This window comes from Amblyomma maculatum, chromosome 4, assembly GCF_055883805.1.
Source record: "Amblyomma maculatum isolate TAMU_Amacu chromosome 4, ASM5588380v1, whole genome shotgun sequence".
Taxonomy (NCBI): Eukaryota; Metazoa; Arthropoda; class Arachnida; order Ixodida; family Ixodidae; genus Amblyomma; species Amblyomma maculatum.
This window is the reverse complement of record NC_139347.1, coordinates 156,188,732-156,205,743: the sequence shown is the minus strand read 5'-3', so window position 1 is coordinate 156,205,743 and position 17,012 is coordinate 156,188,732. Positions and strand designations below refer to the sequence as shown.

General features: G+C 44.4%; 1 protein-coding gene across 4 annotated transcripts in view; it reads left to right on the top strand.

Moving 5' to 3' along the window:
• LOC146193340 (uncharacterized) overlaps positions 1–17,012 on the top strand; it is a 113,698-nt gene that overhangs the window by 76,699 nt on the left and 19,987 nt on the right. For 3 of the 4 annotated variants that reach the window (XM_084602681.1, XM_084602680.1, XM_084602682.1), the window contains 2 exons: positions 126–264; positions 15,670–15,955. In XM_084602681.1, coding sequence (XP_084458807.1) covers positions 126–264; positions 15,670–15,955 — 425 coding nt within the window. The remainder of the gene's footprint in view (positions 1–125; positions 265–15,669; positions 15,956–17,012) is intronic. The other variant, XM_084602683.1, reaches the window with a different exon arrangement.

Here is a 17,012-nt window from a genome sequence, read left to right as displayed (position 1 = left end):
GGAGTCAGCATTTGTCATTTCGTGCTTTCATTTTATACCCCAAACCTGCAACAACCTCCTCAAGGAGGTTAGCAGTATGTATAAAAAAAAAAGATACCCAAAATTTTTTCATTCATTTATCGCAGTTACCGGAATGAAGGTGGAATTCACAGACCCAGCTCCACAATTTCTTGAGAGCCGCCTGGAAAATATGGGAAATTATTCAAATTATAGCAATCCTACGTACTACGCCATCCGGAACAGTAGCGATGCAGACAGCGAATCGTAAGTTGGTGTATACGTTTTGTTTTCTTACACTTGCTTCCACACTGCGACGGCACTGCAGTGTTCACAATGTTATTTCTACTTTAACCCGAATGACTATCGATTTAGGATTTGTTAATAATTTCGCAAGAGGGTTAGGTATTTTATATTTCAGTTTTCGTTCGATACTTCTTGAACATGCGCAGCAACCTACCTTAAGTTCAACATTTATCCTAAGACGTGGATGAGTATGGGAACTACCTACCGTTCAGCTGCATATAGCGTATAATTCCTACAAGCGGCAATGATAATACCATCTAACATTCGAATACGTGCATCAGCACAGGGTTGCCGAAATTGTCAAAATAATTGATCACGGCGAATGAGTAAAGGCATTTCTACTAATTTTACAGCAGAAAAGAATACGTGGTCTCAAACGTGCAAACGGAACACTATGCAGTGAAGGAGTGTATCCAAACAAACAAAAGATATCAGGGATAAGCATGAGGGGGTCCTGTGATGCTACGTATAGGATAGGATAGGATAGGAAATATGTTGATTTTTCTAGGAAGGTATTGTGTTATTAGCAGAAGAGGTCCATCTTCCGTCTTCTCACAGGGTCGGTGCCCCTATTCCAGGGCTCCGCTGAACTTCGCTGCTCGCTGGGCATGCTGGATAAGACCTAGTTGGCAGTCCAGATCGCCGCTGGAGAGTGCGTTCTCCCACTGTTCCGCACTCGGGTCTTTACGAAAGCTATCGTTATTTCTACATTGCCACGTGAAGTGGTATAACGAAGGTTTGCTACCACACCATGGGCAGGTGTCCCAATATTGCGACGGGTAAATCGTGCTTTGGTCATCTGATGAGAAGAGAGGAGTCGCTGGAGAAAGATTTGATGTTGGGAAAGGTTGAGGGTCGCCGGAGAAGGGGTAGGCAGCGAACGCGATGGTTAGATGGCATCCTCGAGGCACTTCAGATGAAGTTATGTGATGTTAGGAAGATAGTGAGAGACCGGAAAGCGTGGCATGACATGGTCCATAGGGTCACGAAGAGTCGGACACGACTGAACGACTGAACTGAACTGAAATCGTGATTAGGATATGCAGGTTAGGTCTGCAGTCTTCGCCAGTACACTGCCTCGTGTTGTTTTAGATCCCGATGAGGCGGCGTATAGCGGAACCGTACCCCCTTATAGTAGTTCAGAATGTCTAAGTACGTAGGGCCGACTCGCTCAGGTAGATCGTCCGATTGGGAGGAAGCTCAGCTCGTGTACCCTCGAGCTACCTCGTCGGCGTGTTCGTTCCCCGCTATGTCGGTGTGTCCTGGCACCCAGTAGATGTTGTGTGTGACTTTTGATGGGGTGGCGCTCTGGAGGAGCCTGAGCGCGGCGCGACCTATGCGGCCGTTCCTGTAGTTACGGCACGCTTCTTTCGAATCTGTAAGAATGGTAAGGGACGTGTTGCTTCGATACCCGGCTACCACCGTTAGAGCAACGTCCAGCTCCTCCCCTTCGGTTACCGTGCAATCCCTACGGATAGTTCAGGATCTCAGGGGCATACGCTATGTCGAGAACAGAAAGGGGGGGGGGGGGCTGGGCATGCGCTATGCGGAAAGTCAAGATAGTTGCAGACATTGATTGTTTGCAGTTCGGGTGAGCTCGCCGCTGTAGAACGTAAAATAAATAGAAACTAATGGGATGTTCATTCACTACAACTCACTGTCAAACATCACTTGCAAAAAGAATCTGCCCTACAAAAGAGCAAGTTCCCAACAATGTCAAAAAGCAGGTCGTCTTCAGGTATTTTTGGTGCCAAAATCCCTGTGACATACACAGCTGTGGGACGACAATTGAAATTATCTTTTCTAATTTGTTGCTAAGAAATTGAGTGTAATTATCTAATGTGACGCTCACGCATTCCCCCAATAGGCTTTACATTTTCTGGATATGACGATTAACTAATACATTCTATGTTACGTTTTGAAGTTTTAGTTAGAATTTAATTAGAGTAATTAGACAGCCGCAAGCCATGGGTCAGTCCATCGCGGTTTCGCGAGCCAGAGCCCAATGTTAGCCCTATATATTTTGTCTTAATAACAGGAAACGTTTTGGTGGCTCAAAGAGTACGTTTTATTGGTTATAATCCTTGGGTAAAGTGATTGTGCTTACCTTTAGGCAATTTGGCTCGCACGTCAGGCATCAATGTCTTATAAAGCACTCTTGACATATCTTACTTTCAGACTCGCAGATTCATGTTTAAGTGGTCGGTACAAGAGGCAATAGTTAGAGTCCCACAAAGCATTTTCGTACTGTATTACAGCCCCTGTAAATTATAGATATCATAAACTGTATTGAATCAGTCAATGGCTTCTGGGCTACACCTCATCGCATTGATATATGGTGGTGTGCAATAGGAAAATATTCAAGACGTCGATAAAGCAGTGAAATAAATGAACTGGAGTCCGCGAAATACGTCGGGTGATCGCGACGTGATATCCTCCTGATAGGTCCAAGGATCGAGCGCGCTGATGCTTCCAATACGGCCCTGGCTTGCGGAGCAGCACCGGTGTTGTTGAGGGGATTTTAGATGAAGCTTGACATTCGGGTTAGCGGAATCCATGCAGTTTGACCAGGCACAAGAGCACCCCTGCCATCAGTCAATGCGCCGCGAAGGGGAGCTGCTTATACTTGGCTCGGATGTCGGGCGTGCTCGTTCGTCAGGCTATCCAAAATTCACGTCGAGTGTCCAGGCGCCAAATAGCTCCATAGTTCTACTTGCCAAGCGTGTATCTCTGCTCACAGCCATGTCGCGAAGGTGCCTCGACCAGCTTCTCTCGGGTCTTTGCAATGCCCTTGCGTCTAGCCACTGGTGACGACTGGTCGCTCTACTGCTTTCAGAACCGACCGACAGCACGTAACACCTAGTACGAGCAAGTACCCCCTGTTACCCGTCAAACACCTGAAAAATCATCGTGCGAAGTCGCTTGACTAAATTGCTGCCTCAGTTTTGCTTCCGCTGCAACAGTTAAACGACATATGTAGGATACAGTACATCATCCTCATCAACCGGACTATACCTACTGCAGGGGTAAAGCCTCTCTCATGCTCCTCCTATCTACCCTCTTCTGTGATAGCATAATCCACTCGACCGTTGCGAACGTAACCTCACCCGCCACTTATTTTCTGCCGCCCCCTGCTACGCATTTTTTTCCTTGGAATGCACTTTGTTACTTTAATCATCCATCGGTTGTCCTTTCTGCGCACTGTATGCCATTTCTTTTTCCTTTCACGGCTATGTGATTACCTCGACTTATCTCTCTAACCCACTCTTCACACTTCCTCTCCCTTAACGTTACACATACTGTTTTTCGTTCTATAGCCCTCTGTGTTGTCCTCTGCTTAAGTCGAACCCTTTTCGTTAGCCTCCACGAGTAAGACCAATAGGCGAGCACAGGTAACGTGCAGCTGTTGTATACTCTCTCTTGAGCAATACCGGTAAGCTACTAGACATAGTCAAAGTTCCCTTGGGGCCCACTCAATACGCACCTACTTTGGGATGCGCGCCGGAAGCTGGTGGATGTCTAGACATATTTTGTGGCAACTGCTGACAAGTCGTAGCAAACGTACCGCATGAATTGCGTCAATGCGGATGACAATGTGGGCCGTAGGGAGACAATTATTGGTGGCCACAGAGCAGCATGCCTCCTGAACTGCCACGAGCTCAGCGCAGAAATATGTCGGTGGTTCCGAACGTTGAAAGGTTAAGGCCTGATTCAGGCTGTCTCCACAGACAGTATATTGTTATTTTTGATTTACAGCCTTGTATACTTGCATCCACGTACACTACAATGGATTCTTAAGGGAGGTGAGCCGCGTGCTCTTCAAATCTCTGGCGAAGTGGTGATACCGACTTTGCAGAAGTTGGTCTGCTGTTATCAGTTGGCTTGTTGTCGCCTAACTGTACAAGCTTCTAGGGAGAGAGAACTGGCGGAAGTGGCTTAAGAATAATATCAGAAGTTGCGTACGGACTGTGTGCTTGCGTGGAATCTGATAGAATAAACTTAAGTCTGCGAGCATCACGGAGCTGCTGCACCAGACCAGCGATGGTGTTGAGCGGCGCATTCTCTTGTAACGCTACGAACGGTGTGATTCGTACAAGGAAAGTAATGGCCCTCGTAGCTTCTCGGTTCACAGTTTCAAGGAACCGCCCTCACCAACTTGCGTGCAGCAGATGAGCCAGAGCCACCAGTTTTAGGAGTCATTTTTCTAGTCAAACTAATAGTCGAAATTGCTTTCTTTTTTGCCTGAGGAAGCCAAGCAGTCGCTGATTCCGACTGGTGAATCGTTAAGCCCAGAATTTTTACGCTCGTACTTTCTTGTAGTAGGGTGCCGGATAGACAGAGACGAATTGGCTTTGCAGTAAGATTATGGTGTCTCCTGTGGCTAGCGACAGACCTGTATGTAGTTTTACACAAGTAAATCTGAATGCCAATGGAGGAACCGTAATCAGAGGCGATATCTAATGCTGATTGAAAGGCTGCCTCCTTAGTGAGCAGATCTTGGTGAGTGCTTCATACCATGTTATTGTCACGTGGTGGTGACAGGTCGTAATCATAAGTGAACACATACAAGAATAGAAGCACTGAAATGAACTCTTTAATGGGCTGACTTGTGCACTAAGCGATTCGGCTGCGGCGATAGTAACAATCGTGCTCGGCGGTCGTCGAACAAAGAAGGCGCGTTACAGTTACCAGCACTGAGTTTAAAGGTGGTGAGAAAAGGAAACGAGGAAAAGAAGGGAGCAAACGGTGCTAGCATAACCTGGAACATTATAGAAACACACGCGAGCGGCTGGAATCGTCTAGGTACGTCCCGACAAACCTTTCGCGACAGATAAAATGATAAAGCGTCGTCTCATGACAACCAGCATGAACAAACACGGAATACATAATCGATAAGCGCGCTAGAATCACAATAATAACGCCGCATGCCAGCGGCTGTCAAATAAGAACAAATAAAGATTTAAATAGTTCGCGGCAATATCATCAGCGTATTGCAAAAACGACTTCAGGGATGCCATGTAAGCGCCATGCTAGTGGGATGAAAGTAATCTTCATGGAGCACAAGCAGACTGCAAAAGAAATGTTGTGTTTAAAAACAAATACGTGTTTATTGAACTCAAGAAAAGTTGTTTGAAGCAACTTGCAGGTTCCACTGGATTGTAGTAAAGCACAGAAGGTGAGACAGCGTATGTCCCCCTGTACTGATAGTGGTATAAAGCCGGGTGGGAGAACGCCTGTCCCACTGAGCATGAGATGCTGTAATTTGGTGAAAGGTTTCGTTCAAAAATTGTCAATTTGCCTGAAATGAAAGGCGAGAAACACTGGACACATATTGGCACTTTGCAACCCGCACAGAACTTTGTGAGCACCTCAGAGCGCTTTGTGGAGCACCATCGGCACCTCCTCCTTGTTTCAGAGGCTTTTGAGAAGAGATCCTTTCCTTGAAATAGGACTGCATCTGGGACTCCACACATCAAGGTGCCACTGTTTCGACCATTTATTCGCTGGAAGTCTCCGCGCGATTTCCTTCGAGCACGAATGATTTGCCAATTTATTAGCAGCCGCCCGAGAATAAGCTTGAAGAACAGAAAAACTATGTACTCTATGAAAGCATTTAAAATTGCAGCATCAAGGAGGAAGTAAAATATTCTGTGCCATCCATTTTTTAATATTCAGTCTACTGGATAGGCATTACGTTTTTGATCGAAACGCTCAACACCGTCCATCCAACGATCGTAGTCTTTCAATGGTTTGGGGCAGGGGAGCTCAATGTTTTCGCCACAAGGTAGCTTTCGCTCTACTGAGCTCTCTTCTGTGGGGTCGTGATAGTTGGACATTATGTGGACGTTTTTAGTCTCCCGCCATTGATATATGGAGAATGGCGCCTTGTACCTGTAGATGAAGGACCCACGGAGGAGTTCGTTGTCCACTTTTACTTCAGGTGGCAGGTCCTTTCGTAGGGCCTGAAAGTGCCACAAATACTCCTCGCTTTCTCAGACGCAGAAGTAGCTTTGAGGAGGAGAAAAAGTTGTCGAAGAATACCTGCGAACCTTCTTCGACAATAGATATCCTCGACCAAAGAAAGGACATGTTCACCAAGTCGTAAGTCACCTGGTCGATTTTCTGTGCGTCCTGTGTACAGATCAAATTTGCACAAGTGCCTCGTTTCACTATCGGCAAGGCTCCACAGTTTTTAGCCACGCTTGATCTTCGGCTTCATTGGCATATACTGCTTCATTGAATATCTGCCTTTAAAAAAAATCATAGACTTTTCAGCTGCAAGAGCGAGGAGGGCTTGTACTCTTCCTGGAACGTCCTGTTCAGCATATTCATCAGAGGCCTCACCTTGTAGCAGCGGTCATAGCTTTGCGCGGTCTTAGAGGGAAGCTTCGAGTTGTCGTTCTGGTGCAAACAGTTAATTTGCTGAAACCGTCTAAACGACATGACGCTGGAAATTTCTGGCACGTTGAAGAAACTATCGGAACTCCAGTATAAATAAACTTGTTTGAACGGATTATTAATATTCAGAATGAGCATGCCTATGTATGCTTTCAGCTCGTGCACTGTTATTGGCTCCCAACCCCTCTTCCCTTGTTGGCTTGCATAATAATTCGTCTCTTCAACTCTCATCTGCCACACGTCTTCATGAAACTGCAGGGTGAATACATCACACGCTTTGCTTTGCGGATTCAAGTTTACAGAAAACGTCGGGGGCTTTTCGTTATTAGCATCAGGAATGGCGGCCGGCAATCCTGAAATCCACCCCATTCATTGAAGTTCTGCATTTTTATCCGATGTAGGATCATTATTGATGCCTTTATCGAGCACTTTCTTCCCTTGCTTTATCTTTTTTCGACATATTGTACGGATTTTAGGCGCTGGCTCGTCAATGCTCTCACTTTGTGATGTTTCGATCGGCACGAGGTCTGATGAGGACGACACACTGAATTTGTTGCTTGAGGAATCAATGAAAGATTCAGTACCGCAGCCATCCGGGAGGCTGAAGAATACTTATGAAGCATCTTAAGCAGTAAAGGTTTTCTTAACTAAGAAAAAAATCAATTTAGCAATGCAGGTACTGTGGAGTAAACGTGAAGCAAACAATAACACTTGCATTATCAAGTTTTCATATATAATTCATGCTTCGCTGTATGCAAACAAACTTACTTGTAATGACACAATGTAGACACATACAGAAGCACGGGGAATGAAAAATACGTCTTACCAGCCATTTGGGAAGGATCATGCTGAAGTCCGAAAACCACCGAGAACCTCCAGACCTAAAACAAAGCCAGCACGTTTGAGCGCTTATTGGACTGTCTATGCCAACTTGTGTGACAAATATAAACTAGGTTATAGTTGGCTATCTATTCATAGATTTCACAAATAGTATTGGACGTTCCAGTTGACGTCAGATTTTGGCAACCACGTTTTTTTCTAAAACCATCCAGGTGGGACACGGCTGTCTCTATGAAGTATGAAGGGTTTAAACAACGTCACAGACCATAACGATACCTAGAGCACGCCGCGTAGCGAAACAAATGAACCAACTGCGTCATCACTGAGGCTATTGCAAATTTCCTTTTCCGAAAATGATTCGACAAAACTACGTACTCTCGGAGGGAGATGAAGCATGTCAATGGCATTCAGGATGTCAGCATGACTGCTGTTGTATGCCTTATCAACTTCCATTGCTAATATGGTGCGCACATTGCTGCTGCGGGTACATAACAGAACTGCTGATTTCACGACCGTCAACCTGTACTATGTACCTGTGTATGGACGAAATTCGATTTTAGTGGGGTGATATCAACTCTGCTGTCCAAACCACCAAAAAAGCCGTATGGTTAGCATTTTCTCTGCAAACCTGCGCAGCATTGGTGTTAAGGAAATTGATTGGTCGAGTCAAGTTCATGTTTATTTCCTTTCTTACAAAAAAGGAGTCTTACAAAAAAGGAGTCGGGACTAAAAGCTGTGGTGACAGCTTGACTAAGGGTGCCGACTCCTTGAGACCGTGACAGTACAGAAGGAAGATAACTTTCACATCATTTCATACCATCATTGGTAGGTCATGCAGTGTTACACCTACGCTAAGCGCGAGCACACTTGCAAGAAACAACACAAAAAGAAAAACCAGATGTAGCGAAAGCAACTAGAATATACACCAGTGCAGGTCTCAGAGAACAATAAACAAGAAATTTGTATGTCTGCTTCTTCCACATACGGAAATTATCCCGGCAGTAATCACGGATTTTGTGTTTTGAATTGCTGGTAATCTCAAAATTATCGTGGCTCAATTTGTTTAAGAAGACGGGAAGGTTGTAACTTTCACAACTACATTCTCTAACACACAAAAAATATTCCGTATGCAAAAACGGTATCTGCGCCACGTGTACAATGCTGGTTATAATGCAACCACTGCAGAATTTTTTCACAGTGCTCATGTTACTACAGCTCACAAGCTATACCGCTACCGTTTGAGTGCTCGGTATAAATATGAAGTAAAAAAAAATATTCATAGCCTGGACGTCTTGGCACATTTAGAAACAAATGAGAAGTGTTATAATACTAGACGTGGAGAAAAATGGAAGGTTGCTGCACCACGCTTGAATTCTGGTATGGAGCGTTTGTGTTATTCTCTGCCATCGCTTTTAAACTATTATCAATCACTGAATTTTGATTTATTTAGCTGTTCCACTGTTAAACTCAGAGACATGTTTGCTGTTTGACTAAGCTGATCAACTTTTCTGGTGTTTGTTTTATCTAGCATTTCTTTTCTTCTGCATAGAACAAGTGTCTTGCTATGCTTATCGCTTGTTTACTTTTTGTGCTGACGGTGTTTGTTTTACCTGGCTCAGGAACTTTTCTTTTATTCCGCATTGATTAGGTGTTTGTTTGTTTATCGCGTGTTGATTCTCTGGTGTTGCCTAGACGCTGCCTTATATATGGGGCTGCGGAATCGTCAAGCCGCCAAGTGGCAGCTTTTTTTCCGTAGCCCTCCATCTGTATAGCACCTGATGGAAATAAAGGTTTATTTATTTACAGAAGCTGATGTTTTCTTTGAGTTGTCTAAGACAGTGAATGGACTATCACGTTGCGGTGAATCGTATTTATAGCATAATATAAACCTGTAAAAGTATAAGGCAATGATCGGAAGGATATCGTACTTTATAAATATATGTCCTGTGGGGAAAAGATGTGGCACATTCGCTATAGAGCGGACAGCTTTTTTTTGCACTAAAGGCAATCTATGTAGATTTGTTACCCCTGTTGTTCCCCAAACCAAGCTGCAGTATTGAATATGAATTTGTAGTAACGCATTGTAGAGCAACATCTTTACCCTTACTGGGAAATTATGTCTAAAGCGCAAAAGTACACCCAGAGCTGAGGAAACTTTCGAGATTAGTTGAAACGATAACTCCGAGCGTTTTTATAGAAGTAGCAAGCTGTATTTGATGGCTTTTTAAAACTGTTTTGAGAGGTGTAGCGATTTTCATTCCCTTCGAGAGGTACAAAAGAATTTATGTTTTTGTAGGATTTATGCGCAGAGAGTTTGCATCTTCCTACAAGTGCAGTTGATTAAATGATCACTTGTTTGGCGTTCAACGTCGGCTTCAGAAGTTTCTCTTACAAAGAAGGTTGTGTCATCCGCAAATGACACAACCTGAACATCACTCGCGCTGTGGACGATATCGTTTATATAAACTAAAACAGTAACGGCCCCAGAATGCTTCTTTGGGGCATTTCGAACGTTATATGGAGGGTAGAAGAGGTTGCTGTGTCGATATCTGCATATTGTGTTCTGTGAGGTAAGTGAGATTGTAATAAAGTTGGAGCTAAGCCCCGGATACCGTACCATTGTAACTTAAAAAGTAGAATCTTATGATTTATGAATTCAAAGGCCTTATTGAAGTCTACGTAAATACCCACAGTGAGCTTATTTTTACTGAATGGCTTAATTATAATTTCTTTTTGTGTTAGAATTACGGTTTCCGCACATCTGTTTTTCCTAAATTCATGCCGAAAATCTAGAGACAAATGCCTCTTATTAAAATAAGAAGTTACTCTTTTATGTATTATTTTCTCGATACTTTTAGAAAACACATGTAGTATAGAAATAGGTCGGTAGTTTGTGAATAGGTTCTTATCGCCTTTTTTTAAAATGGGCATTAGTCGAACACTTTGCATTTCTAAAGGAAACACCTCAGTGGAGAGAACAAAATTATAAATATGGGTAATAATCGGGCACAGTATATCAAGAACACGTTTCATGGGTAATAACTGAAAGCCATTCACATCCTGCGATTTACTATTCTTCATGCTATTTATGAAAGAGAAAACCTCGGCTGGTTCAGTCAGGGCCAAAAACATTGATTTTATGTAATCGTTTCCTCGCATGGACAACTAGCTAAGGTGACCTCAGGTGACTTCGGCAAACAAGCAATACGAAAATTTTCCCAAAACTTTAATGCATTTGAGTCGAAAGTTTCCTCAGCGTAGTTTCTAGCAATCATCCCATCGAGTTCACTATCTTTCGTTTGCTGAATAAAAAAAATGATCAAAGGCATCTGCTAATGCAACAGCAGAGAGCTCTTTTTCACCCTGCCTCAAGGTGCCAAGCGCGAGCGTACGAGTAGCAGGGCGCACCAATGAGTTATTGCGCCAAGCTGCATCTGGCGGCCGCGTACATTCATCATGGACCATATCTATTAAGTATGAATCCTTAGCTTTCCTCAGCGTAGGCGTAAGTTTATTCCGGTATGTCTTAAATTCTGCAAGTATATTTAGTCTTTAGTTGTTAAAAAATTGGCGTGTAAAGCATATTTATGCTTAATCATTTTCAATGTTCTCTCCTTAACTAAGGTTTGCGTGCGTTCCTTGGCTTTTCTACCTGCACTACTGGAAAATGCTGGTTGTATATTTTCTTAAGTATACTTATAAAATTACAATATGCTGTGTTACTCTCACGGCATTCATATAAAGCATCCCATGTTTGGTTTTCAACTTCATGGCGAAATGATTCAAGACGGCAAGAAGTGATGACCTGCCTATATATGGGCTTTTGTTCATTCCACTTTAAAGGAAGTGGCGAGGTCTGTTGAAAGCTTTCCATGGTTGCGAATGGGGATCACGACAGCGAATTTCCAGCTCTCTTATACTACATCATGCAGCCAGCCATGCTGTCTAGTAATTGAGGGAGTGCAACGGTACTCATGTTCTTGTAAACCTCGTACTGAACTTTGTCCGGCGCTGTTTTTCGTTTGTCATCATCAATTGCAGCCGGCAGCAAAGGCATTGAGAAGGGACTCGCAATTCCATCTTCAACGGCAGCAGATGGTAATTTATATGAATTTGTAAGGAAACTTTTCAAATTACAATTAGGAGCTGAAGCAGGCACTGGATTATGTTTTTGGAAAAAAAATTCGTATTGCTTGTTTGCCGAAGTCACCTGGCGTCACCTTAGCTGGAAAGTACGCAGTTGCTGTTGCATCAGTAGAACGGCAACCATGTTCCATGCACGGAATTTTCGCCATAGGGAGGCGTTCGAGGATTAAGCAGGAAATTGCTCACACCATGCATGCCACTGGCGTCACGAGAGATCGCGTTCATATCTCCGAGCCTTAGCAGCAAGATAATGCAGTCGTGCCTGCGCCAATGCATGGTCTCGCGTAGCAGCCAGCTTGGCTTGCCCGCAGCATCCCACAAGTTAAGCAGGCCGAGATCTCGTGCCGGTCGACCAAACTTAATTTAGGTAATAGTTGTGGCGCTGTTTAGTGCCCTTTGTATGAACTCAAGAAGGAGTGACGAGGATTTAGAAGAGATACTGTCGAGACATGATAGAGTGATAATCACTTCCCCAGCTGTCGCTCCATGTGCCTCGAGCGAGTTCCCGCACCCTACCACCACGTCAAGCCAGAGCATAGGCAGCACATGGCACTCACACGCCATCTTGCTGTCCCAGGACGACAGAGCAGAGCAAATAGGGCACCAGTGAAAGCCTCTCGCACACGCTTACCAGAAGGGCTTGAAGTGGGATACCCCCATTCGGGTGAGGGGCGCCTCCATTTAAAATCGGACATCCGGAGTACTGCCAACGGACACTTAGTAACCAGCCCAGAATAATACGGGAAGGGGCACCTCCAGCTGGTCCGATGTAGAATGAAATTATCACAACGGCTCCATTTAGAAATTTCACAGCCACTGCTGCTACCTCTTGATATAATGCTCATCAGGTTTCGAAAGAAAGGATAGCATGGGGAAAGTATGTACCAATATATACCGCTACCTTTACCGGGGAAGCAGCAGTTTGCACGCGATAGTCGCTCATTGAAGGAGACACGTACCCGTTGAAGCCCGGATGATGGCAAGGCGTTTGTTTCCTATAGTGACATAGCCCGCGCCTAGAGCTTGATAGTTCGTAGTCAGGTCTTGAGTTCACCCACCTTTGTAGAAATGCCTCTACAGATTCATTGTATCGTACTAGGACGACCAGTAGTCATTTTTGGGTACATGGCCAAGTGTTGCCGTATTACGGAGGTCGGGTTCGACAACTGATTGACCATAGAGCGGAGCAACGATGTTACAAAGTTATCTGTGGGCGTTCTGGTACACTGGGAAGGGACAGCAAACGACACTTGCTTAGAAGGAAGACGACGGTGATGCGACGTTGAGAGATTTGGGGGTTAACTCCGCACCTCATCGAAGAAGTATTTCGCGGTGTTTTCGGAGCTTGGAGACTTCTGTTTAGACAATTGATTTGCTCATTCACTACAGCCATATTGTCCTCTGGTAGTTCAGTGCAGTGTGGCATTGGCTGCTGTCGACGGCATTCTTTTAGTGCCGTATCGATAGGCTTCGTCTTAGTTGTAGGTACATTGGAATTGGGCTCAGGAAGCTCTAGCCGCTCATCGTCGTCCCAATGCAGAGCTTTGAAGCGACTCGATGTCTGCACTGGTGACATATCTTGTACTGGAAAATGATTAGCGCTCAGAAGACGAGTCTTCTGCGTTGCCGTTTGCTTGGTCGGACAAATTGGGGATGTTATGTGACTGTCGTTCAACTCGTGGAGGCCGCATCTTTACGTAACGTTTCCTTGAGACGCACTTTCATCGGGAGTAGCGAAAGGGCAAGGTTTGCGCATGTGCCCAGCCTGGAAACAGTTGTATTAATAAATCAAACTCTGTTTGTATGACTGAGGCCTTAAAATGTAGCCGTAGTAGTAAAGACAGGCTGATAGTGTCGTAGGGCCTTGCACGGTTACCAGGCAAAAACGCTCCTTTCAGATTATCAGGCCTGGGTGACCCGGTGAGTGGAGCAGTACAGCTCACGTTAAACAGTGGTTTGATCCTCGTTTATGTCGACGTTGTAAAAACGTAGCGCTGCATGTTTGAGCCTTCAACTGGATACGCCTGGACAGGCGCTGCGATCTCACTTGTGATTGAAATACACCTAAGCATTTGCATGCGCTCCACCGCAGCGAGTGTCGGGAGCTCCTCAGCTGTAGTGTTTGGCTTCTTTCTGGCCATGAAGCCCGAAAACCTCTGGTGCCGAGACTGGCGCCCAGTAAACATGGAGAATCCTGTTCGGTATATCCGTCAGGCTTTTGTTTGCTAGATATTTTAATTGCCACTTTATAAGATGTCAATTTCCTTGACAGCCATCACTTGCAAAAGACGAATTCGGTTTATTGTCTTCCGAAGGACGTTTGTGAGAGGCACGCGGCCTTGTTGACAAGGATGGTGGTGACGATACGTCCATTGGATAGCACGTCTCCTCATGTCCCACGGTTGGATGCCCATCTCGGCGTGTTGACTGGGTGGTCATTGCCATGCTCCACATGGAGGGCAGATCACTTATGGGCTGTTGGGCATTTTGGGAAGGCGGATAGGCGCTGTTGCTCATGGACCGGGAGCACCAAGCTGAACCTGGGGCCGAGGTAAAGGTTGATGTGAGGTTGAGGGTTCAGGTGCGGTGAGGCGTTGCCGGCAGCGACGCTAGTGAAGCTGGTGAAAGGGGAAGCCCAAGGCCTAGCCTCCATGCCCAGCTAAGCTGCAATTATGCAACAAACCACGAAGTTCAACATCTTTGTAGATGCTTTCGACTGCTGATCATCATGAGTACATGTAGGCGCGTAGGTCAGCACAATCTTCAGTTTATACCGCTTATGAAGCTTAATTACAATGTCTGCCATCCTTTGAACAATACTATACAATTCCTCTATATTACCAGTAATATCCTTATCGACAAGTAATTCTACCCTTAGTAGTTGTCTCTTAGGCAAATCTTGATAACATAATACATTTCCGCCCTTAAGTATGGTTAATGCCTCATTTGGCGTCCTAACCTCACTAAGCCCTACAACATCACGTTTCATCATCTGTAATTCCTCTAACGGTACTGCTAAACTACCCTCACTAGCTAGGGGTCTAGCGTTGCGCGTGGCAGCCTGTACGGAGCCAGAGATTCTTAGCACCTTTTGCTGCATCGCAGGTCCGACTGCCGCCGTGGTCAGTTGCTTCGCAGCCGCTAGGGACTGAGGGCCGCGGGTTTCAGTACGCAGTACACAAGGTTCAGATTCACTTTCTCACAATAACGGCAGTAGGAACAGTGATTAATCAGCAATATTAATAAAAATAGGCACCTTGAAATTACTTGGGCCGTAAACCTATTTGTGGAAACAAGGAAGCTATTCAAGTTTGCGCATATCTGCCTATAGTTTTGCGACGAAACGCTTGGCGAAAACAGCTGATGAAAGTAGTTCAACGTGTTGTGTACGATAAAGTTTCCAGATGTTTAGCATCTGGGAAATGTCCCTACCCGTGCAAAGCGAGGCGGATGGCATGGTAGCCAACTTAAGGCCAATAGGTTTAGCTCCAAACCTCGGAAGTTTGATTTAAAGGGTGTTGTGTGACCAAGTTGATATCAGTTTTATATAAACTGCAAATGGCGGCCTATACATTTTTTTATATTTCAGAAAAGGTAAGAAAGCCGGCAGGATGAGCGACTTTCATGCAATAAATAGTTCTGTCAAGTCTGCAAATTTGAGAATCAAAGAAAAATAACGACATGAAATCGAAGCGGCTAAATACATTTTCTTGTGAAAGTTGATGAATCACTAGATAGATGGAGAGAGGTTAACGAACTCACAACGCAATGTAGCCGCGTCTTTTTGAAGGATAATACAAGCCCTGGCGAGCCATTCGTGGAACGATACATAGAGCATATTTTGTTTACTACCAAATTGGAAACCGGTCTTACTCAGCGGGGCGCAACAGCGTAGCAAATTGGCATATTTGAAATAAATATAGGAAATCGCGGAAATAAAAAAACAATTCAATCTTATAATGTAATTTTTGTCTATTACAGGTATGGAATAACAGCAAGCTTAATCTCCGTGAACTGTACACCACCATTTAATGAATATCGGAACATACACTCAGATGTCGAATGGATCGGTTACACCCTGAAGATAAAAAATCCGTTATTCTCCAAGTTTAGGCTGACGGCGTCAATGAAACTTCTTCAGCTTACTCGGCAGGGTGTTGAAGAGAAAAATGTTACCTTTGATATAAACAACAAAAGCCAAATAGGAATAATGAATCAGCAATGGAAAGGATTCAAAGGTAGAAAAGATATCGTGATGCGTAAAGACGTGAGTGAATCCTCGTACTTGCCAGATTTTCTTGCACTCATGAGAATGTGGGCTTTAATTCCATTTCTTATATGCAGCAAACGTTTATATTGGACACAGAAACTAGCACATCATATTCTGTATGTGTGTCAAATACTTGTAGTAATAAGGTTATTATTGTTTTACTAAATTAAGTGCTGTATTTGAAATCAAGACACGCAGCGAATGAAAGTGTAGTCTTAGGAAGTTAGTGCGCGCTCAACATACATTATTCCCATTACTATTCTTTCCTTAGTCAACTTCGTACAATGTAATTCACAGAAGCGTTACTAGTACACTATATAAATTTTTCTTCATCTGTAGGCGCTTCGGTTTGGTCCAGGCGGTATCATTTGTAATCTGAGCTCTAACCACGCTTCTACTAAGGAGCCAGATGTGAGCCCGTCGTCTGTAGATTATAAAAGATTCGTGCTTCTTTCATGATTAGTCGGGCCTGAGCCTTATACATTAACTGGAATCGGCTTCAAGGTCTCGGAAAACGTAGACTTGCATGCGCTTTTGAAATCGGTGGCAGAAATATCACAGAAAGTGTGTAAATCATTCGTCGCACGTGTATTGAAAAATTGGTTACCGACTATTGGTTGTTTCTTGCGTGAAGGAGCCGGAGATTAGATCAAAAATTGGAAATCCGAAATTCAGGGTTCCAATGTATTTTCACTGCGTGGCCCTAAAGTCTCGTTGGGCGTAACGTTCGGTGACGACGTGGTGAAGAAAATATAAGTGAACATGCCCCTGACAGCTTTCCAATATCAGGCTGCAGCGACGGCTTGGTTATTTAAGTGCAGCAGCCAAGGAAGCTAAGCTGCTCGCTTTGACAAGAGCTCGAATCATGTTCGCAGACATCTACAGTGTCATTTCCGAGAGGGCTCATTGCGGTTAGCATCGGCTAAAGGACGAGTCATATTCCATTGAGTGAAGGTGTGTAGAACGATCGTAATGCGGCTAGAGGGGCACACATGCACAGTACTGCCTTTAAGCTTTCGGAGACCGCTGTAGGTGCCACTAGTTAAAAATATTT